At 42.3% G+C, this 23,211-nt stretch overlaps 1 protein-coding gene across 1 annotated transcript in view; it reads right to left on the bottom strand.

Moving 5' to 3' along the window:
- The window catches only part of MAP3K21 (mitogen-activated protein kinase kinase kinase 21), a 46,082-nt gene that overhangs the window by 6,636 nt on the left and 16,235 nt on the right, over positions 1-23,211 (bottom strand). Inside the window, exons 2-8 of the mRNA XM_066611443.1 lie at positions 18,155-18,335; positions 14,519-14,667; positions 13,223-13,398; positions 10,511-10,751; positions 9,069-9,191; positions 3,730-3,846; positions 3,068-3,218 (exon numbers count right to left, since the gene is read on the bottom strand). Coding sequence (XP_066467540.1) covers positions 3,068-3,218; positions 3,730-3,846; positions 9,069-9,191; positions 10,511-10,751; positions 13,223-13,398; positions 14,519-14,667; positions 18,155-18,335 — 1,138 coding nt within the window. The remainder of the gene's footprint in view (positions 1-3,067; positions 3,219-3,729; positions 3,847-9,068; positions 9,192-10,510; positions 10,752-13,222; positions 13,399-14,518; positions 14,668-18,154; positions 18,336-23,211) is intronic.

The following is a 23,211-nucleotide window of genomic DNA, read 5'->3' as shown; positions in this document are numbered from 1 at the left end:
ATCTGTTGGTTCTGTGTGCAAGGGGTTTTGCAATGGTCTTGCTGTGATGCCTATACAGAGATCTTACCTGCCCCACACTTTTCCCCTGCTTTTGCACTGGTATGTATGGAGATCTGCCCCCCCCCCACTTCCATCTGTTGGTTCTGTGTGCAAGGGGTTTTGCAATGGTCTTGCTGTGATGCCTATACAGAGACCTTACCTGCCCCACACTTTTCCCCTGCTTTTGCACTGCTATGTATGGAGATCTGCGCCCCCCCCCACTTTCATCTGTTGGTTCTGTGTGCAAGGGGTTTTGCAATGGTCTTGCTGTGATGTCTATACAGAGATCTTACCTGCCCCACACTTTTCCCCTGCTTTTGCACTGCTATGTATGGAGATCTGCACCCCCCCACTTCCATCTGTTGGTTCTGTGTGCAAGGGGTTTTGCAATGGTCTTGCTGTGATGCCTATACAGAGATCTTACCTGCCCCACACTTTTCCCCTGCTTTTGCACTGCTACGTATGGAGATCTGCGCCCCCCCCCCACTTCCATCTGTTGGTTCTGTGTGCAAGGGGTTTTGCACTGGTCTTGCTGTGATGCCTATACAAAGATCTTACCTCCCCCACACCTTTCCCCTGTTTTTGCACTGGTCTGTATAGAGATCTGCTCCCCCCCCCTTGTATTGGAATCCAGGAAGATCTGGTGGGGAGGTAGATGTGGTGTCAGCAGTGGCCCCTTTAAAGGTAAGGCCTGGGCATCCAGCAGAGAGTGCTGCACAGCTGCAGCCACTGGAAGGCAATAGGGCCCTCAGGGATATAAGGAGTACCAGAGGCAGAAAGGGTTTGTGGGTTTTGAAGGAGTGCAGGTTGAAGGTAGGGGAGGAGACTGACTGGGTTTATTGAATTTGGAATCTGACTGTGGATTGTGACTGGACTTGGATACCCTGATGGATTTAACTGACCTACCTGGAACCTGACCTTGGACTGTAATTTGGCTTATTGGCTTTGGACTCTGATTTGGTAACTCTGAATGATGGGACTGATTTACTTGGCATCTGTGGACTGGAACTGGACTCATTTTTGCTTGCTGCACTGGTGAGTTGCCCAAGGGGGACTGATCAGCCTTAAGCAGGCACGAGGCCCAGTGGATTGGAATTTGGCAGAACATCATGGTAGCAGAAAGATAATGTGATCCCCTATTTGTGTGCACCTGCTTTTGTCAGCTTCATAAATTCTGACTCTAGCGATGATGAGTTCTTGGTGTTTCCAGAAAACTAGAGTGCTCAAACCTTTAAGTCTCTCCATTTGTTAATGACAGTGATAATGGTTCTTAATGCCACTGTTGACTGCTGTTCACTTTACATGGTTCAAATGTTGTTCTGTTATAGTTTTAAATATTTTATTACACTATTTGGTTCAGAATATTTTTTTTCCTTGTTTTTCTCCTCTAAAAACTAGGTGCGTCTTATGGTCAGGTGCGTCTTATGGAGCGAAAAATACGGTATGTGAAATAGTTTTCACCTTTTGCTGCAAGCGCAAAAAAAAAAGAAAAAAAGATGTACACTGTTCACAATAAATCCATACTATTCTGAGCCAACTCTAGATCTCCAATTCCCCCATTCCACCCCGCTTCTCTTATTCTGGACATCAAGCCCTAGAAATTCATGTTTGCATTAAGTAAAATCTAAGAATGTTTCCAGATGAGCTCACCTCTACCCTCAGTCCTCTTTACTTTCATCCCAACTGAGTTCAGACTGTACTGCCACAGCTTCTTATGCCTATTTATTACATCTATAAATATATAGATAGTGTAACAAGGCCAATGGAGGGGGTAAGGTCATGTATAGTTATTAGCCATTATCGAACTAAAAGGAAGCACTGTTATACAAGCTATGTGTTCCAAGCTGCCTCTGATTTCTACACAATTAAAGTCTGGTATAATCTGAGTGATAAACAGTTCAGAGCAATTTAGATTAAAGGTAGTGATTAACACTACGACCAATCTGACTAGGAACTTGGATGCTATAATGTGCTTACCTACCTTTCCTACCTGCTTCACTGCTGAATAAGAATGCAATGCAGAATGGGTTGCTGTTCAGGGGCACCACATGTAAAATATCCCTGTATGTGAAAGGCTAACAAGGAGGGAGATTTTGATGAGAGGTCCTTTAAAACAAGCAACAGCCTCTACATGTATACATTCATCTTCCTCCCATGCCTTCTGAATAAGCTTTCAGTCATGACCTGTTCTATTGGGGAAGGGCTGTAGTTCAGTGAGAGAACACACGCTTTGCATGCAGAAGATCCCAGGTTCAATCCCTGGCATCTCCAGGTTGGGCTGAGCAAGACCCCAGACTAAAATCCCAGAGAGTTACTACAGGTCAGATAGACAATACTGAGCTAGATGAACTAATGGTTGGACTACATGTAAGGCCTCTCCATATATAAACAGTTGCTTAAATTTAGTTTTCACTATGGTTTGGTTGAAAAAGCACTTCACATTTTTTCAGTGCATTCTCAACTACTCCCTCAGAATTTACATGTTTTTTGTTCATGTCTTCAGTACCAGGATAAACTGTAAAAAGGTTGGTTTTTAAGGCTCCAGTGAATTGCACGTTCCTTTACCTTAGCCCATAGGCACAGCTCGGGAAATCTTCTAAGACTTGGGAGCAAAGAAGTTATTTGATCCAGGTGTTTGTTTGACCATCATAACTGAACTTAATACTTCAACAGCATCTTTTCATATCTCCTCTCAGCCCAAGGGACTGGTAAGACACTGCCCTAGGCATCCCTCACCATTGCAAAATTTTGCAAAGCTCAGCCTGAGTTATTGTTAAATGTCCAGGAATTAAACAAACAATAGCAAAAGTTTTACTTTTCCTGTGATTTTCTTAGCTGTTCAACTAAAGTTTTCCCTCCCTTCCAAATACACATATTTTGTCACAAGAATTCAACTCAAAACAAATTTAGGCTCATTCTCAACCTAGAGTTGCTGGTTTTCCTTTGCTCTCCCCCCCCCCCAACAGGGTAATCAGTAACCTGCAGATTAAAATAAATGTCATTTCCCCATGTCACATAGCAGTCATACCTCTCTTTACAATCTGCACGCTCTTTTGTTTGAACCGAGTTTGGCCCCCAAGTACAACCTCTCTTCTTAAAGCTTCGCTTCACATCTTCAAATTCTTCCTGCTGAAAAGCTGTGCTTCTTCCCCATGTTTTGTTGCTTTCATCTGAGGTCACTATAGAAAGAAGAAAAGGACTCAATAACAATTCAAAAAAGTGTTACAAGCAGTATGGCAAGGCATTTTTGCAAATGCTGTAAACATTCATATTATATAGTGTGAAAGATGATTTTTTTTTACCATTGGAGGACGGATATGCATTAAGATCACCAAGTTAAGCAGGCAAAGAATTAATCAACTAAGGTAGGAGACTAAGAAAGGAAATTGAACTAATTAGCAGAAAGTATCCGATTTCTTTTCATGCTTTAATTTTCTTTTATATAGAAGTTAGATAAATTCAGATAAGTGATAAGACACTGAGCACAAGCATACTGTACCTACAGAGTAGCCTTTTGCAAAACAACTTAATAAGAAAACATCTTGACATAATATGCAACAGGTATATCTGCATTAATCAAAAATGCAATCATTGTAATGGATATCCAAGTGCTCAGGCTACCACCATACAAATTTAGCTAAGAGATAATTATAACCAACACCTTGTATGATTTAACATGCCATGTCTTGCCTTTTTTCTTAACCCAACTGGGAAGCTCATATTCGCTTGTGATATCTACATCTTGCTGGTACACATATATACTGTTTCTTCGCCCATTAGCTGTATTTGAGTCGGTTTTGGAAATCACTGAAGGAACATTTAGAGAATATGGATGAAAATGTCAAGTTGTACTTGAATGACTTGGAAACATCAGTATTGAAAATATATTTAACTAGACGTTCCAGAGGTCTGAAATGCATACTAGAAAAAACAGCAAACAGGCAGAGTAGGAAGTACACGCGGCCTTTGGTGATCCATTTTTAATGACTGAATTCTATGACACATAGAATTCTATAATACAATGTACCAACAAGAAACTATATAGGATAAAAGACAATCACAGTTGAAATCAGCACAGTATCTCAATTTACTGTGTTGTGGTAGTCTGTCAATTCAGGCGTCACACCAAACTATTGCTTTTTTAAAAAAAACTTTTATTTATTCTTTTGTTGATGGCAAGCCAATTCTGAGCTACCTGTTGCACCAGGACTGCTGTGGTATCCTGCGCACAACAGGGCAGCCACCGGCGGCTCCTCAGTGAAAGGGGACTTTTATCTTCTTCCCCTGGCTAAGGCAAGCAGCCCTACAATGGGGCTACTTGATTCTGCGACAGCTCTTGGGCTGACATAGAATCAAGAGCCTCTATGTTGGGCTACTGGCCTCTTTGGGCATTTGCATAAAAGCACTTGTATACAAAGTCCCTCAAGATGGGCTGCTTATTATCTCCTTTATCCTTGCAGTCTCTTGTTTTGCTGGATGGGCTATCACATCCTATTATGTTTCTGCTCCCAATTCCTACTCCTAATCTGTCCCTGCCTTGTTCTCTAACCTCCCCATCCTCATTCCATAGGGATGAGAAGTCCCAGATGCCCCCCGACTCTCCTCCAGGGATCAGTTTAAAAGCTGCTCTGCCACCTTTTTAATGTTATGCGCCAGCAGTCTGTTCCATTCTGGTTCAAGTGAAGCCCGTCCCTCTTGTACAGGCCCAGCTTGTCCCAAAACGTTCCCCAGTGCCTAACGAATCTAAACCCCTCCTCCCTACACCACCGTCTCAACCACACATTGAGACCCCTGATCTCTGCCTGCCTAGCTGGCCCTATGCATGGAACAGGCAGCACTTCTGAGAACACTACCTTTTGGGTCCTGGCTTTCAGCTTCCTACCCAATAGCCTAAATATGGCCAATATTGGGTAGCTTCCTACCCAATAGCCTAAATATGGCCTCTAAGACTTTTCGGCCACACTTCCCCACGTTGTTGGTGCCAACATGCACCACAACAGCTACCTCCTCCCCTGCTACCTCTATCAGCTACCTCCCCTGCTACCTCTATCAGCTACCTCCCCTGCTACCTCTATCAGCTACCTCTATCAGCCTATCTAGATGAGAAGTGATGTCTGCAACCTTTGCACCAGAGAAGTACCAAAGTATAATTTAAAAAATCAATTTCAAACCATGACTTTGAATTCTGGTTACTGGTTGATGTCAAAGCATGCTTTTTCAGGTAAGACAGATATCACACTGAATAACAATTTATCTTTCTTTATTATGGTTTGGTGTGACATCTAAACTGAGTCAATTACAACCTTACCAAAATACTGCACAAGTACAAAGATGGTTGAGGTTACTGAGAGGAATTAGTAGCAGGGGAGTTGTTGCCATGTAACACAACACTATAAGACAACCCAGAAATTAGACAGTTGTATGTGGCAGGGTACAACTTATTTCCACACCTACTTTATACACTGTGGCCCAAAAGAGAGGCCTTTATTTGTATGGGTAGAATTAAGCTTGTGACTCCTCACAAGCAGTTCTTTAATCTCTGCAAATTCCCCACTGTCCCTGGAACTGATCCCACCTGGATATGGGGGCAAGCTTGTACATTAATTTGTTCATTTACAGACTTCAAGAGTCTCTCATATACTCAGGCATATTCAAGTTTGGGCACTATGTCAAACAGAAATTCAAAGTATAACTTCTAAAGGAACAAATGACTTAGGAATAGGACTGCCTATAACAGTCTTTATGAGTGGGAATGACCTTTACAAAACAGAATCAATAACTTAAATATAATACCTGAAATATAATATTTAGAATTCAGTAAACATAATATATAATATTCCATTAAAAATAAATCTTGCATGAGCAGGAACTTATTTTTCATAAACTTTTTAAATTAACACAGACATGATAGGTCTTTGAATGCCACAGTTACAAGAAGGGTTTTAACAAAAACAAAAAACCCACTATCTAAATTTTCAGTTGTATGAAAAGGCACTCTTTTCTTTCAATATGACTTTGCAGTGCAGACCTAATCAACCAAGTGGGAAACACGAAGTGCAGGAACAAGAAAATATTTTGGCTTTACCCAAATAAGTACACAACTTTTAATGTTTGTACAAACTCCTCTCCATCTTTATCTATCAACTGTGGAAGAACAGAAGATAATGGGAACAAAGGATTAAGGAAATGTTTTCAGAGAGGAAAAAAAAATCTTTTGTTTACAAGACATCCAAGTCGAAAGACTGACACACAATGGTCCCTTTCAGTTCTGGGAAACAGGAGTGATAATTTATTACACTCAAACAGAAGATGCTGAATAATTAACTAGCATTTAGGGACTAAGACCTATGGGAAAGCACTTAGAACTTAACTGAATGCAACAGTCTCCCCGCCCCAGCTCCCAACTCTGGAAATCTCGTGGTATTCCAGCTTCTCTTCCTAAACCATATTTAGGAATTTACTATTACTGTATTTTAAAAACATTCACAGATATATAGGAGATCACATGATTTTGCACTGAAATACAATTTCTAACACTTCTGACTATCTCATGCCACCAACCTGTAAATGTATGGATTGCCTGTGTAAAGTTAATCTAGGTAAATATGGATTAGTAATTAAATGGAAAATTCCATGTTCAGGGACAGTACAGTTCTGAGTACAAGATATTGAATGATCAACAGGGAAGGCCACCACCACCTTCATGCACTGAACTTGAGTTCTTCAGGAAAAAAAATCTGCCCCACAGCTTTTGAAAACAGAGTGCTTAACTAGATGGATAACTAGATGCTTAACTAGATGGGGCTGTTCTTATGTTCTTATGGACCACTTTCTGATCCAACAATTCTCAATTTCCTGACCCAACAATTCTCAATATCACAGAACAGAAAGATAAACCTTTGCATGAAGTAATTTTTTAATTTCCATGTCAGCTGCCAATGGCGAAAATCCTGCAACCAGTCATTCATACAGGCTGGGTGCAGTAGGGCTTGTGCTGAACACACTTAAGTAGATGAAAAACCACAGCAACCACTTCACATCCAATACCCTTCCCCCCCCCCAAATGTTTTGCAACAATTTTAACAACTGTTCTCTTTCACTGTCTTTTTTGTACTGAATTATAATTCATCATCTGTCCTGTCTTGGCTACAGAACTGTCCACGCTTTGTTATTAGCTGACCTTGCCAAGCACGCCTGACTGATTTATGTCCCTTGGAGAGGTTAATGTATTCTCCCAACACTAGCAAATACCATATCCCTGAACAATTTGTTAGGGTCCATGCACTTATAACTAGAAGTGCCTAGAGATGAACACAATGAGCTTACTTCTGAGTTTAATAAATGACACTGTTTTCAAACACCTCTACATATAATCTTTGACCATAACTAAGAGAACAGGACAAGTCCATGAACTCCATGAATTGTGGAGTTCCATGAATTGTCCATGAATTGTCCATGAATTGTGCAAAGTCATTCTTAGAATCTTTTCAGCATGATACTAAAACATGGTTAAAGAAGCTTAACCATAGTTTGGCATGGTCCAAATTGCATCGTTTGAAACTGGCAAACAAAGAGCAATCACGCTGCGAAGTGGATTTACAGTCAAAGGTTTGGTTTGTAAACTATGATTAGTGGAAACCACGAATTAGGGTAATGCCTGAATTGAGTCTTACAGCACAATCATATGCATATCTACTCAGAAGAAAGTCTCATTTCAGTGGAACTTACTCCCAGATAAATGTGTATAGGATTGCAGCCAGGAAGTCGGATCCTGTACTGCCCAGCGCCGATGCTCCAGCCCCACCACTAGATATCATAAAAGTGCTGTAAGGCACTCTGGAAGCAGTGGTGAGCCCACTGTGCCAGTGGAAAAGTCAGTGCCAGTTGGAGCTGGCCCTTAGCACTGTAAGGACATGTCGCTGAAGTGGTACTTCAGTGGTAAGGACTTCACTGAAGTGGTAAGTTTCCCTGCTGGGCAGTGAGGAAGCCATTTGGCAAAACACGGTGGAGGGAGAACGGACCAGAGGGCAGATCGGGCCCAGGAGAGGGGCAGGGATGGCAGCAGAGGCTGTCGCAGAATCCTCTGCCCCCTACCAAGTCACCCAACACAGGTCTCCCTGGTTCTGCGCCAGCTCAAGGGCTGGCACTGAGTACACCCATCAGGGCCAGCCATGTTCGACACTGGATAATGGAACTGAGGTTCCCTTACCCCGAGGAGAACTTTGGCACCTTCCCTGGTCCCACAGGATACAGTGGCAGCCATATAGATGCTGCTGGGTGCTGGGGAGGACTGGGCCCTTAGTCATGGTTTCATGTCAGTGCCAGTATAACCTTTAACATGACTAATGCTAACCATGGGTTGCTCTTTAACTGCATAGTAACTCTGAAAAAAAACCCTCTAGTACACACTATTGTTCTATCTATTATTTTGCCACCTTATGCAGCATCTTTGAGCTTTAGATTAAACTGCCTTTGAATAAGCACCGGCAGTCCAATCCTAACTTGTGCTAGAACAGGCAGACCGACTGTGGAACAATTTGCAGTAAACGGGTATTTATCCTCTTACCCATGTTGTGTGCCAGTCAACCGTATGGGGCTACTCAGTTCTGTGCCAGCAAAATCACCACTGCTAATCCAAGCAGCCCAGTGCACCACTAGGCTGGCTGGGAAGGGATTATGATCCAGTCTAATTTGCCAAGGCCAGTCCCACCCCCTCCCAGGCCCAGTCCACCCACTGGCCTGCCCTTCCCTGAACAAAGACACCCTCCTTCCGCCCTCCTACCACCCTCGGCCAGTGCAAACTTACTCTCCACTGGTCTGGATCCAGCATGGAGAGACCAGTGCGTGCCTTCATGCTGACTACCTGGCTCACAAGGAGGCACAAATATGCTTCCAGCACATTTACAACACTCCTGGGCCAGTGCAAGTGACTTACGTTGGCCCATCTATCACTCTGGATTACGTGCCCAGTCACATAAAATGTGCTCATATTGATCAGGAGAATTTAAAAAAACCTGATATAGACTTACACTGTATAGCTCGAAGACGAGGAATTATTGGGGGACTACTTGGTGGACTAGAGCTGTTACTATTTAAACTTCTTCGCTTATCCAGATTTGGGGAAGCTTGTACTGTTATCTTATGCTGGAAATCTGTTATAAGAAAAAAAAAAATAGTGAGTTTCATTGTTCGTAAACGAATAATTCAAGATACAGACCAGCATGCTACTATACATTAAAACAGGACTTGTATGGTACAGATAATATTTGAATATAACACAAGTATAAATTAAGCATTTGTTACATATGCAATCCTGCCCCAATTCTTCCCCGACTCAGGGAAGCATTTTTACAGTGCAATGTTACACTAGTTTATTCAGTAGCAAGTCCCTTTAAGTTTATTTATTTAAGGCAATTTATACCCTGTCTTTCTTCCCAATAGGAACAACCAAGGTAGCTTACAGAATATAGGATATAGAAGTTCCATGGTGTTTATCCTTACCAAATTTTGCAGGAGAAATACAGCCTTAGCCTTATAACTACTTTGTGATGCAAGTTTATCACCTGGTAAGCCCCAAAGATGTGTGGATTTGAGCCTGGCTTCTCTATATCCAGATCAAACATATCAGACATTACACAACACTGTTCTATGCAATGTTGTGTAAATTAGTAATTTAGTGGAATCTAGATTGAAACACCCACACACTGTCTTACAATCTTCCTAGTAATCGTGACAACAACAAATAGAAACTGGTCATAGCAATAACTAATCACTTTGAATTCACTAATAGGGAGTTCAGTTTTACCCATCAAGGAAAAAGTACCAAGTATACAAGCTGAAGAATAGGTAAGCAGATAAGGTTATGGATGTCCGAAAAGAAGCACCATATAAATGACTCTTAACATCAATGAATCAGGAATTTCATCCATCACTTCCATTTCCTCATATGTTTTAAGTACTTAATGCCACCAACAGAGATTATGCCAGCCTCTGCACAGCCAAATGAAACTTGAGGTTTAAATGTTGTAAGCCAAGGCAGAGAAAAATGCACAGGATATTCTAAATTGCCATTAAATGCCAGATACAAAGTTCAATATAACACAACCTAGAATAAGGCATCCATACCCCACTCCAAACCGTGAGACATGAGCAACAGGTGAACTGAAGTGAGTACAAAATACAAAAATCAAGAGAAGAACTTACAACTTGCTGGTTCCACCCTTTCACAGTTCATTTGGTTCTAGAGGCAACCTTCACGGCCAATTGACTGGAAGGCAGAACAGAACTCCAACACAACTATTCTGACCTGACCCTCAATCTCTAACCTAACCCATAGACAAGAAGGTAGCCATCTCTTTCTGTACTTATAACAGTCATTGTTTTCATACAATTAGACAATGATTCTATTCGATTCAATATTTTGATGGTAATCTTTGGATCATGAATTTCCACAGGGTGGACAGAAGCATACCTGAAGGCAGGCTAATTCTATGCCCGTCTTTAAGTTTTAACCGGCTTTTTTTAAACTTTCCCTTTCTCTTTTTCACATTGGGTTTCTCTTGATTTAACTGAAATATCAAAATATTTAGCTCTCGCTCCAATACGTTGATCTCTCGCTCTGCTAGCTGCTGTTCACGTCGTTTCAGCAACTCTTCCTGCGATTTCTGATGAAGAGCTGCTCTCGTTAGTTCCTCTTCTCGTGACCTCAGCTCCTAAGAATAGTAAACAAAATAATAATAATAATAATAATAATAATAATAATAATAATAATAATAAACAACTTTATTTCTATCCCACCCTTCTCCCTAAAGGGACCCAGGGCTGCTCCCTAACAAAATACTGGTTAGGACACGTATTAATTTCTGCCTTGTGAAAAGAAAAATTCCCAAGCCCTTTATGGATCGCATATTTGCAAACATTTCAAATAAAGCTACAACAGATTGCTCCCTCTCCAATCCCCCCTCACTTACTCTCTTTAAAAAGAGAAGAAAGCTCTTAACCTGAATCTCTCCACAAAAATATAAAACCCTTTCTATTAAAAAAAACAAACCTTGAGTAGGTTACTATTTATCAAAGGGCAGGATAAGTACACTAAGATACAGGTTTTTCCAGTGCAATCATTTAAGATTTGAAGTTCTAACTGCCATTGCATCTAGACAGAACTGTGTGGCAAGAGCAGTCAGAACCACCATTCATACTGCTGAGGGTAGAAGACAACTCCAAACACTTTCCTGTAAGCAGAATGTTGTCACACTGTACTGTAACTCAGCAGGTAGTGGGCGGTCCGGGGGGCAGGCAGGTGGGGAACAGGAGGCGGGCTGGGATCCTGCTGTTCTGCCAGATCCTAACTCCCATTCCCAGGGAGTTTGAAGCAGCTTCAAGCTGCTCTGCTCTTCTCGAACCTGTGCCACTTCAGAAGGTGGCGCAAGTCTGAGGAGACCCATAGTGGCAAGGGCACCTTACCCAGAGTAAGATGAAAAGTTTCCCCTTGCCTCTGGCTGAGCCACCTCGGGCCCCTAACCTGCACTGGATATAGTTTGCCTGTTCCAGCACAGGGTAGGATTGCGCCCTTAGGGAATTTCTCCTCAAAATTTACTAACCTACTCCATTTTCTGTATTACAAAGCAAACAAAAATAAGGTCTCAGGTATCATATAACTGCAATACCATTCATGATAAACAGACCTTTCTAAATCAGCTCAGGATTGCACTGATAGCCACACGTGTATGTTTTCTTGCCAGTAGTTGAATGTGCCCTGATCCACTGCAAAGAGGAATGCTAGTCTACATGAATGGTCCCAATCCGATCACCATGAAGCTCAACAAATGCTTCAGAAGGCAGTCTACCCCCACCCCCAACTATGGTAAAAAAGATAAAAACAGGCTTGAATAGCTGGTGAAACAAACTTTTTTTATTAGTCTCATAAAGCTAGGTGGGTCCTGATAGAGTCATTTTGAAAAGTGGGTGCTGGTGCTAAAAATCTTGGGAACCACTACTAGGAAGTATTAGATTTTCTTAAGATATGCAGCATCATGTGTTTTGTAATGAATATAATCATATATAAATATTGAATATTTATAATCTCCACTATTTCTTGAAGGAAGATTCAGATTTATAAGCCACACTGCCTCTTGCACATTCACAGATTATGTCAGGAAAATACAAAAATATATGGAACGCTATCTTCTCTCTCTACTTGGCTGCCCAAATTATTTTTTTTACTTGATCAATCATATTACCAGAACTTAAATATATAATATTGAAGGAATTATGAAAATGTGAAGTTCAAATGTTGTCGGCTACCTTCAGTCTCGAAAGACTCTGGTATCGCGCTCTGAATGGTGGTTCTGGCACAGCGTCTAGTGTGGCTGAAATGGCCGATTTGGGAGTGACAAACCCTTCCACACTGGGAGCAAGTGTAGTGTGTCCCTGGTCAGTCTCCTTGGCTATGTGCCTTCCTTCTTTGCCTCTTTGCCTCAGTCTGTTGGCAAAGTGTCTCTTCAAACTGGGAAAGGCCATGCTGCACAGCCTGCCTCCAAGCAGAACGCTCAGAGACCAGGGTTTCCCATCCCTTCAGGGGCACCCTATAAATGATTGCCATCTGCCCCCTTCCTTTGTCCCTTCTGCCACCACTGTTTGTGGTTCTCCATTCCCCTCAAGCTCTTCGCCAATGGGCATGGCGTTGCGCCACTCTGTGCATATGCCTGCATTCTGGAGCTCCCCGAGACTCCTTTTAGGAAGATTAAAAAGTTTGGAACCTGCTGTACTACTGTACAAGACAGTCCAGTATGACAGAAATAGGATATTAAAAACAAGACAGGAAATCTGTACCTTCAAAGAGAACAGTTAGCAAATACTCTCTCTTTTAAACATGTTTCTCCCTGGAGCTTCCATGGCTTATGAGGGCTAGCAATATCTGAATAATTGATTTTATTCTGTCTAACCGAATAGGTAACAAGAAAAATACATGATCTAAATAAGAGTCATACAGTATGATATGGCAAACAAGACAGCAGTCTTCCTCATCCATCAAATGTTAAGGTGTGCTATATTGATTGACTCTGAGTTGGAGCCATAATGGGCAAGACTCCTGATCTTTCCTATCATACTTTGCATTTAGAAACACATATGCATACACAGAGTAACAAAATTTATCAGTGTCCTTTCTTTAAAATGCACTCACTTTTTCCTTGGTCCTCAATTCATCAAATATCTGTTGTATTTCAAGTTTCCAGTCATCTTGCATTGAATGAAAAGATTCCTGAGGCATCTCAGTCATAACGGCCCTCTCAATGGCAGTAAGCTGCTCCAGAATCAAGGCAAATGATGGTCGGATATGAGGATCCTGTGCCCAGCATTCTAAAATTCATCAATGGTAACAGTCAGAAGAATTGGGAGCAGCACTTTAATTTAAACCAGATTGCAGGAATTCTAAATTATGTAGCATTTACTTTGAACAATTTGAGCTTTCCATTCACATGAGTTTGTTCCTGTGCAAATCCCATAAAAGCTATGGGGGTGGGGTTCGGTTCAGACGTTGTCAAATGGAGCAGTGACCAACACATAGTGGGTCATGAGCCTAACACATGGAAAGTACCATGTCACTTGGGCATATACATGAATCAATGCATTCATGATTTACACAATGTCTATGGTCCTGTTATTACCAAAAAGGGATGAAAGAAAAGTGAGCATACAGTGCATACACCTGCACATATGCCTAGGTTACACAACAAGTTCCTAGGTTCAACAGAGACTCTGCATGATCCCAGGACCAACACCATCAAGATTAATTTTCCGTCAACACTGGAAGCAGCTTTATGGAAGGTCTGGCATGCAAGGGTTTTTAAAACATAGCATTCATTTTCCATTTGAAATCTTCAAGGAGTGATGAAGCAAGACCACCAGCATTAAACCACAACTGAGTTGAGTTATATCACTGAGTTGAGTTATATCACTTTCATTGACAACTTAACTGTAGTGGTAAAGAGAGTGACTGCTAGGGACCATGTCTTGAAATATACCGAGTCCTGCAAGATTTCACCAGGTATTACCAACATATTTCCTAGCCTACGTTTATAGCTTTAAAATATTTGAGAGCCAGTGTGGTATACTGGCTAAAGTATTGGGACAGGTTGCAGAAGCCAGTTCCAATCCTCACAGCTTGGAATTTATCTCCCAGTTTAAGCTACCCTATATTGTTGGGAGGCTACACAGCTGCTCTGAGCTTTTTGGGGGGCAGGGTGGAATACAAATTAATGGATAAAGCGAGCAAGCACTTTTGAAGATAAATGCAGATTTAGAAATGAATGTATTCCAGTGATTAATGTGTTAAAATGCTTTTAGTACAGGACTGCAATGAAATGGAAAACCAGCGTTAGCACCATACTGAATGAATGTTGAAGAAACAAAACCTACATGACAGACAACATGCTAGTTGCCTTCTAATTTTTTTTTTTTAAATAAGCAGCACAAGTACCTTTCATTAGTTTAGCAAATGGTTCAGGACAGGTGGATGGAATGGGCAAAGTAAGCTTATTGACAGCAACGCCATAAGCCACAGCAAGACCATCAATGCCACGGTAAGGGACTTCTCCCGTAAGCAGTTCCCACAGCAATACGCCATAACTACAAAGTAAAATTTTAACAGTTAGATGAATTTCCTTAATGTAGACATATGCCTAAGCAAAGGGCAGGAAAGGAACACGACCTGTCTAGAAAGCTCTTTTTTAAAGAAAGGAAGCTAGCCAAGCGCACCACTGGGAAGACTACTCCAACTCAATCATCACCCTTTCAACAATGCTTAGTAATGCTATATGTGTTCACAAACACAGATATTATTACTTGGTAGTCAATGTAAATTGGCATGCAGAAAGAAGAATCTCATGAGGAGTACTACAGTGGCTTCAGCTCTCTTTTTTTCCAGAAAGTTAGTACTTTGCAGGCTGCTACTGAAAACAAGTTGAAGAACTCCTATTTTCCCACACCTCTTCCTAACATTTCAATCTGAAATGGTCAAAGGGGAGTTTATTGTAATATGCAATACTGTATTTGAAAAGTATGACAGCAATTTCCTTCTGTTTAATGAATTTTATCCTTAGTCTCAAAAGTAAAATTTAACCAATCATTTCACAGAATTCATAGTAGTCTTAAGGAATGAGAAAAGGCAGCATACGAAGAACTTAACTCCCTCAAATGCCCCAGTTGCGGGCAGAGCTAATTTATTTTCCTCACAATTACGCAGGCAAGTGTTTTATATCCACATACTTACATTTATTCTGGTGAAAACCTCAATTTCTTTTCTCAAACTGAGGCTACAACACAGAATAAGGGACAATTCTGCCAGGTAGTATCCCAAGGAGAATAAGTGAAAGGAAGCTTCCACAAGCAAACGTCCCTGCCATCTCCTCAGCACAGTTGTTCCCTGTTCCCCCCCCCCACCCTACCCCTTATAGAGCCTTGGGGAACCCTAGAACAAGTTTTTATGGAGTGAAAAGGGCTGCAAGGTGAAAATCTCTCCCCCATGCAAACAGAAGTGACTTTCATTTATGAGAGGGTCATTTACAATCCAGCTTATTAAGCAGATATAGTGCATTATGCAGACAAACACGGAATGCAATATAATTTAGGGAGCAATCCTAACCAATTTTCCAGCACTGACATAGCTGTGCCAATATGGCGTGCACTGCATCCTGAAGTGGGGGGCAGTCAAGGGGGGGGCCTCTTCAAGGTAAGGGCATGTTTGTTACCTTACCTTGAGTCTGCACTGCTGCTATGTCAGTGCTGGAATATTGGTTAGGATTGCACCCTTACTTTTATACAGTGTCACTCCCTCCTTCCACACACATGCAAGCATCACACCAGGCCATGAGAGGAAATAGGAGACCTGTATAATTTCCCTAATTTCCATTGAGCCCTTGCATCTTCTCCTTGGTCATGGAATGTGAGCTGTATGTATTCACATTCATTGTAGGTATTGAGAGCAGACTAAACAAGGAGATGGGAGGCACATACATTTTCCTGAAACATTCTGGAATGATGAGGTATGGGGGGGGGGTAATCCTCTCAGGTCAATTTATAATCACTTACAAAATAGAAACCACACTTAAAACTCTACCTATGCATACTTACTTCTGCAATATAAGGAACGCATGCAAGAAAAAAGGCAGAGAAAAGAAGTCTTGAAATGTTTTCATAAGAATAATTTCAAATCCTCTCCCTCGAATAACATAACAACAAAAGTTAAACTGGGACCTTTAATTAAGCTGTTTAGAATATACCACCTTCTTATACTTCACTAAATACAGCAAAGTTCAAAGTGGCAAGTGCTCAGAGCAGTTGCATTAAATCCACAACACTATGCTTCTATTTAAATTTCAATGAAATCAAGGAAGGCATGATAAATAGAGGGCAAATAAATAATGTTTTAAATTAATACACAATACTTGTATAGTTGAAAGATATATCGCTGACAATTAATAGAAAAATATCCTAAGAGAATTATGTAACAATAAAATGCCTAAGAAGGCAAACCCTTTATCCACCCCCGCCCCATTACACCCACTCCCCACTTCTGGAACACCTTCCTGCCCCAGCCCCTCCATGACATGGTGCTTAACTCACTTCCACTGACTGCCAAGAGCTCAGATTCAGCACCAACTGGCTCATGTGTAGTCCAAACACACTTTACAGCAAATTTGCAGCACTCTAGGCAGTGGCAGACCTTGGAGGGGCAGGGGTTGCAAATGCCCAGGTGCCAGGAATTTAGGCGCCTGGAGGCAGCACCGTGACCCGCCACTAGCTCCGCCCACCACCAGCTTTTGAAGAAGTGGGGAACAGTGCTGACAGCGGCTGTGCTCTTGAGCCACTCTTGGCGTGGTGCCAATGCCAATCTGAGGGTTGCTCCCCTCCCCTTTCTTTAAAGGGAAGGAGAGGGGGCAGCACTCCAATCAATAACAAACCGTGCCTATAGTGGCTGCAGGAGTGCAGCCACTCTAGGCACAGTCTCCAACCATGTCTGACGGCCACCCTCCTCTCCACCCCTTTAAAGAAAGGGGCAGCCCTCAGAACAGCCAAGGAGTCACCTGGGAGGAAAAGCTATGAGTCTCCTCTAAGTTTGAAGGAGATGTGTGCCGCTTCAAGCCCCAAAGGAGCCGTTCGCCCTGCTTCTAGCCGCGCAGACAGCTCCTTCAGAGCTTTTTTGTGTTGCTGGAAGGTGCCCAGGAGACAGGCGGCACTTGCCTCCTGGGCGCCTTCCAGCAGCGCAAGAAAGCTCTGTTGGAGCCTTCTGTGCCACTAGAAGCAGTACGGAAGATTTTATTGGAGCCTGGGCTGCTTCCTCCCTCACCCCTTTTTAAAAGGGGAACAGAGGAGGCTACATGCCTGAGGTAACTGAGGTGACGATGATGCCACCGCAATTACTTCTGGGTCGGGGGGGGGTGATCAGGATAGTGGCCCCTGGTTCAGAAAACACCAGGAATGCCACTGACTCTAGGTCAGCATAGCAGCTGCTGCACTGGCTGAGTCAGCACTTAGGATTGCACTGCGAGTTACTTAAGATATTCCAAGCAGCCTTACAGAAACATGAGAATTTTACTGTTAACATTATACTTCCTGAATGCCTTTCATAGCCAAGCACATTAGTATGGTGTAGTTGTTAGACTGGGAGAGAGTGACTGGCTCAGGGTCACCCCACCCAGTGAGGTTAATGGATGAGTTGGGAATGGAACCTAGGCCTCCCAGTTCCTAGTCCATCACTCTATCTCTAACCTATCTTACAAGGTTGTTGCCTGGATAAAAAGGGCGTGTGCGTGTGGGACAATGTGCACCGCTCTGAGCACCCTGGAGAAAGGGAGTTGAGTATAAATGCAGAAAATAAAAAGAACACACATTTATCTCCTGTCCTTTATCTCAATGGATCCAAGAAAGAATTTATTTTATAAATGAAGCAGCCACTGCTTAAAAATCCCCTTGTGTCAGCTGAAAGTCTTATTTATATAGGACTGATTTGCAAGTTAATTAGGGAAATGGTTCAACCTATGATTGTCTCAAGTTAAATTTAATTGTACAGAAGTAAAAATTTTAATTAAAAAAAATCAGAATACTGAATACTTACCTCCAAATATCACTTCCTTTAGAAAACATGGAAGACTTGATAACTTCAGGAGCCATCCACGCGTAGGTGCCTGCGGCACTCATTTTAGTTGTTCTGTGCCACTCTCTAGCCAAACCGAAGTCTGTTATCTTCAAAGTTTTATTTTGAATATCATCATTCTCTATCTTCTCAAGTAATAGAACTATAAAATGAAAACATGTTAACAGATTTTTATTAAGCCAGATTAAGCACAATCTGTCTACAGCAGTGGTTCCTAAAGTCCTCCTTAGGAGGAAGAAACCATGTAAGTGTTTGCAGGGGCGGGGGGATTGCAACAATGTAATCCCCAAGATCACGCTGCTGAAAGGGGGGGGGGTTCCTTTCTTACTTGAAGCAAGTGACAGGGTTCAGGAAGGAGCCCTGCAGACCCCTATGTAAGGCTCCCAAATTGCTGAAAATTTTTCTTTTTTTTCATGATTGGAAAATGGAAGCCCACTTCTGATTGCTTTTTAAAAAAAATTTTCAAGGTTTGGGGAGACTTGTGGAGGGGTCCGCAGGGTTCTCCACACCTCCTGGACTCCATCACTGACTTCAGGTAAGCTAGGACCCCCCCCCCTTTCTTCAGCAGCAGTGCGATCCTGGGGATGCGTTGTTGCAATTCCCCTGCCCCCACCCCTTAAAGGGCCAAATCTAAGTGCTTCCCTGGCTGGTGGGTCACAACCCACCAGTTTGGGAACCACCAGTCTATAGTGATTGCAAATGGGTGCAAATTAGTTATATTTAAAACATAGCTATATACACATTTCATGGATTTACATTATAGCTTTTCTTATTAAATCAGTGAGAATTTGAATTTAGCTCACTGTAAGAAATCCAGGGTGCAATTCACCATGTATGGCAGTTGTGCTTCCATCACTTTTCCTCCCACTAGGATAAACATGTTTAAATGCTGGATTCAGACATGTGCAGTGCAATCCTATCTTGCACTGGAACAGGCAGGCCAGGACACCTGCACTGTATCCAGCGCAAGATTGGGGCCATAATCGGCTCAGCCAGAGGCAAGGGGAAACTCTACCCCTTACCCCTGGGTAAGCCACAGCCCCAATGGGTCTCCTCAGACCTGTAACACCTCAAGAGGTGACACAATTCTGAGGAGAATGGAGTGGCTTAGAGCCGCTCTGTGCTGCTCAGGGAATTGGGTTGGGATCCAGCATAACTGTCAGGTCCCCGCCCCACCTCCCACTCCCTGCCTACCTCCTGGAACACCCGCCTCAGGAACGCCCCCCCTCCTGCCTTCTCCCCAGTGTCGGCCGAGCTTGGCTGATGCAACTTTCCCTCACCAGGTTGGTGCAGAGGCTGGATGCAGCCTCTGTGGGCTGGCGTGTGTCCCTGTGCCAGCCCAGCCAACACACAAGGAGGCACAAACATGCTTTACGGCACATTTGCGGCCCTCCTGGGCCAGCGCAAGGGACTTGCACCAGCCTAACACAAGGTTGGGATTGTACCCTTAATGGTTCCGTAACAGCTCATATAAATGGCCTATCTGCATGAGGTCTCCAACATATGAATATGGGAAACACACACAACACTGCAGATTCAATTTTCAAGTACAGAAATTTCTGGTTTTAGATCTCATTCTGGTCACAGTTGAATCTGTGACATAATTCACAAGAATACAGTATAGGATGATGAAGCAGTAAAGTTATTGCCTGACTATATCATTACAGATGGAAGAACTGTACAGTAAAATTCTTCCTAATGACTAGAAGTACTTGCACGTACAAAACATATCAGGGAGAAGGCTAGAAAAACTAAACTCTGTTTACTGTTACAATGAAACTTTTCCAACACGTTGTAGCCATCTTTGTACAAAGCGACTGTGTTCAAGCCCACTTGAGAGATATACAGTTCGAAGTCCAACTTACAGATAAAGAGTTGTGATTTAGTTTTTTCCCTGGCCATATAAATTGCAAAGCACCTTTAAGAGATAACCAGTTAACCTGTCTGGGGCTGTGGAATGCATACCAGCAAAAGACTCGTGACCCTGCAATTGCAGAAAATGATTAATATTTTACTAAGTTGTTTTTTGTTTTTGTTTTTTAAAAGACATCGTTGCTGGTGCATAACCATCTGTCTTGAAGCACTGGTGAAATGTAGAAAAAAACTGAAACTCTGTGCCCCAGGTGGCACTTGAACTGGAAAAAAATGCTGGAACTCTGTGCCCCAGGTGGACAATAATTAATAGCCAAAGAATGTCGCTAATGTAACAATATGAACATGATGCCCTTTGTGTTTTAATGAAAGGCCTATTATTATTGTTCATTCAAATCACGCACAGTAGAATTCCACAAATTCCATGTCAGTCAGTGCGACTGAAACTAAAAAACAAACAAACAGCCTTGGAAAGGTAATAGCTGGCACACCACCAAGTTTCATTTTACCCAGGCAGGAAGGGAGAAGCAAGCATGGAACAACTTTCCATAAACAGAATGAACACTAATTACTATATATACTCTGCATATTTTTTTCTTCTTTTCATTTATCAAACTGGGTGGCCAATGAATGACAACCTGTAAGGGACTCCACTGCCTTGTGACTGAACAAATTATTGTTGTCTGTTGCCTAGCAACCTGCACTAGGCCATCTCTTGCAGATCTCAACAGATATTTGCCCCTCATTAGCTTCATATCAAGATAAGTGACCTTTAAAAACTTTATAGACGAATTCTGTGCATTCAATGATACGTGACTGAAGTTCGTAAACAGGAGATTCAGAATACAGCAGCTATTTTGAAGCACATACACTGTACAATGATTCAGGGTAGGAATGCTATATGAAAAATGCTCCATAGAACAAAGATTTGTAGAATTTGATCACGCACAACAGCAATTAGTAGCCAGGACCACAGAACAAACCCAATCCTAAACTTTTGTAAACATTGAGTTTAAAAGCACCCAACAGGAAAGTGCATTTTCAGAAGGGACACAAGGCCTATACAATAAAATATTTTAGAACGGATACTGACAGCAATAAGATATACGTACATCTCACCTATTTAAATACATCAATTAGTATTTCATTTTACCCCTGGGGCTGGGGGATAAGAATAAGCCCTCAGTTTGGCTGTACTTGTCGTAAGAGGCGACTAAACAGCCACCGGGTAGATGGGACTCGTTAGCCTGGGAAGGCAGCTCATCTGAGAGAAGGAAAACTCTGATCCCAAACTTCCACTGCCTTGTGGCTACATCCAGTTATGGAAAAGGCTTCAGGAGTCAACCTCGAGGCAAAATCTGGAGCCGGAGTCCCTGAGGCAGTTCATGGCTGAACACAGTCATGTTCTGGCAACTCCTGCGACGCTGCTGGAACCAACCGTATTGGCCTCTGCCTTTCCATTGGACCATTTCAGCGACGTGGAGAGGGGGGATTTGCTGCATGGGTAACAGTCTATCCTCCATATCTACTCTACCCAGGCTTTGTGCTCTGGAGGACACTCTGTTCCAGAACCACCATTCAGAGCGCAATACCATAGTCTTCTGAGACTGAAGGATGCCAACAATAATAGTATTTCATTTAGTAGCAATATCCAAAAAATCCAAAACCCGTTTCTGCCCAGCCCACAGGTGTACACATTTGATCCCTATTGTGTATACACACCATTGGATAGAAATGGCTTAAATCCCTAAATTAGACTAACAAGTTGTCACAGCATTTTAAAATAAGATCAACACATATGAATCAATACATATATACCTACTGTACAATCGGAGACGTTAGCTGCACTAATCCGGACCAAGGTGGTTCGTTTACAAGGGTGTCAAGATGATAACATGATCAAATTAGAACAGTGTTTCCCAAATTGTAGGTCAGCACCTGATTTTTGGTGGGTCGCAAGCATGCTGAGGCCATGACACTGCACAGTAAAATGGCAGACAACCTGATGTCATTTCTGGGTCACATACACACACCCCATGTCATTGACCATGTTGTGCTGCATTTCCCAAAGCATATTGTGTTGGTGGGTTTTGACATACTGTTTGGGAAACACGACATGACACAACCAATAACCTGGGTTACGCAAATGCAACCCAGAGGCAATTTCAGGTCATCTACCATTTTACTTTGCAGTGCCCTGGAAATGGACCCCGGATTCACCATGGACGAAGCAATGGGCCACCAAGATAAGGAATTTGGGAACCCCTTTGTTAGAGCATTTCTTTCCCAAAGCACCAGTGTCTAACCTCCTACATTCTCTTCAGGATGGCAAGTTACCCCATCCACTCAAATTCACAGAGTTAATGGCTTAAACCCCTAACTATGTCTGAAGGATGCCCTCCGTCCCATTTTGACAGCAGTTTCCATCATAACATCATCTTCTTCCAATATCCATTTACCAGATCTCCTTGATTTTCATGGCATGAAGATTAATCAAGCAGGATGTGACCATGGTGACTGCACTGGGGGAAATATTACAGATCTGTACTTTTAACAGGCTACTTACTATATACAGTCATAAGCAACAAGGATACGGACCAGCACTCCCATTGCCAAGTGAGGCTTGACATTATGTGAAGCCTCCAAAGGCGAGGGGAGTGAGGCCTTTCTGAACCTCACAGAAGCTCAGAACGCCCATTTGGCCAAAAACACATGACTTCCTGTTCCCAGAAGTCACGTGTTTTTGGCCAAAACAGCTAGTCTGAGCATCATAGCTTCTGGGAGCACAGCCCCCTTCAGCTTTAGAGGTGAAGTGAACAGGGGTGAACAGGGACCAGTGACAGCCATTGCAAATGCGGGCCATTGCTGGTTGGAATGTCGCAAAGCAATGCTCACCTATACATGCTTTTAACAATGATAGTCAACAATGGGGTCTGCTCCTGGGTAAGTGTGGATAGGATTGCAGCCTTTGGATGTTTGTAGAAATTTTTTTAAACAGATCAGCAACTGCTTAGGAGGGTTAGAAAAGTGGTTATTTTAAAGAAAGTTTTAAACTTTACTTATTGTAAACTTTCAATTTACTTAATTGATTTGATTTTGTCATGTGGGGATGTTAATTTTCCTCTTGATGACATCATTTCCAGGTT

Source organism: Tiliqua scincoides, chromosome 1, assembly GCF_035046505.1.
Source record: "Tiliqua scincoides isolate rTilSci1 chromosome 1, rTilSci1.hap2, whole genome shotgun sequence".
Taxonomy (NCBI): domain Eukaryota; kingdom Metazoa; phylum Chordata; class Lepidosauria; order Squamata; family Scincidae; genus Tiliqua; species Tiliqua scincoides.
Note: the sequence above shows the minus strand (reverse complement) of the source record. Positions and strands in the feature narration are given on the sequence as shown.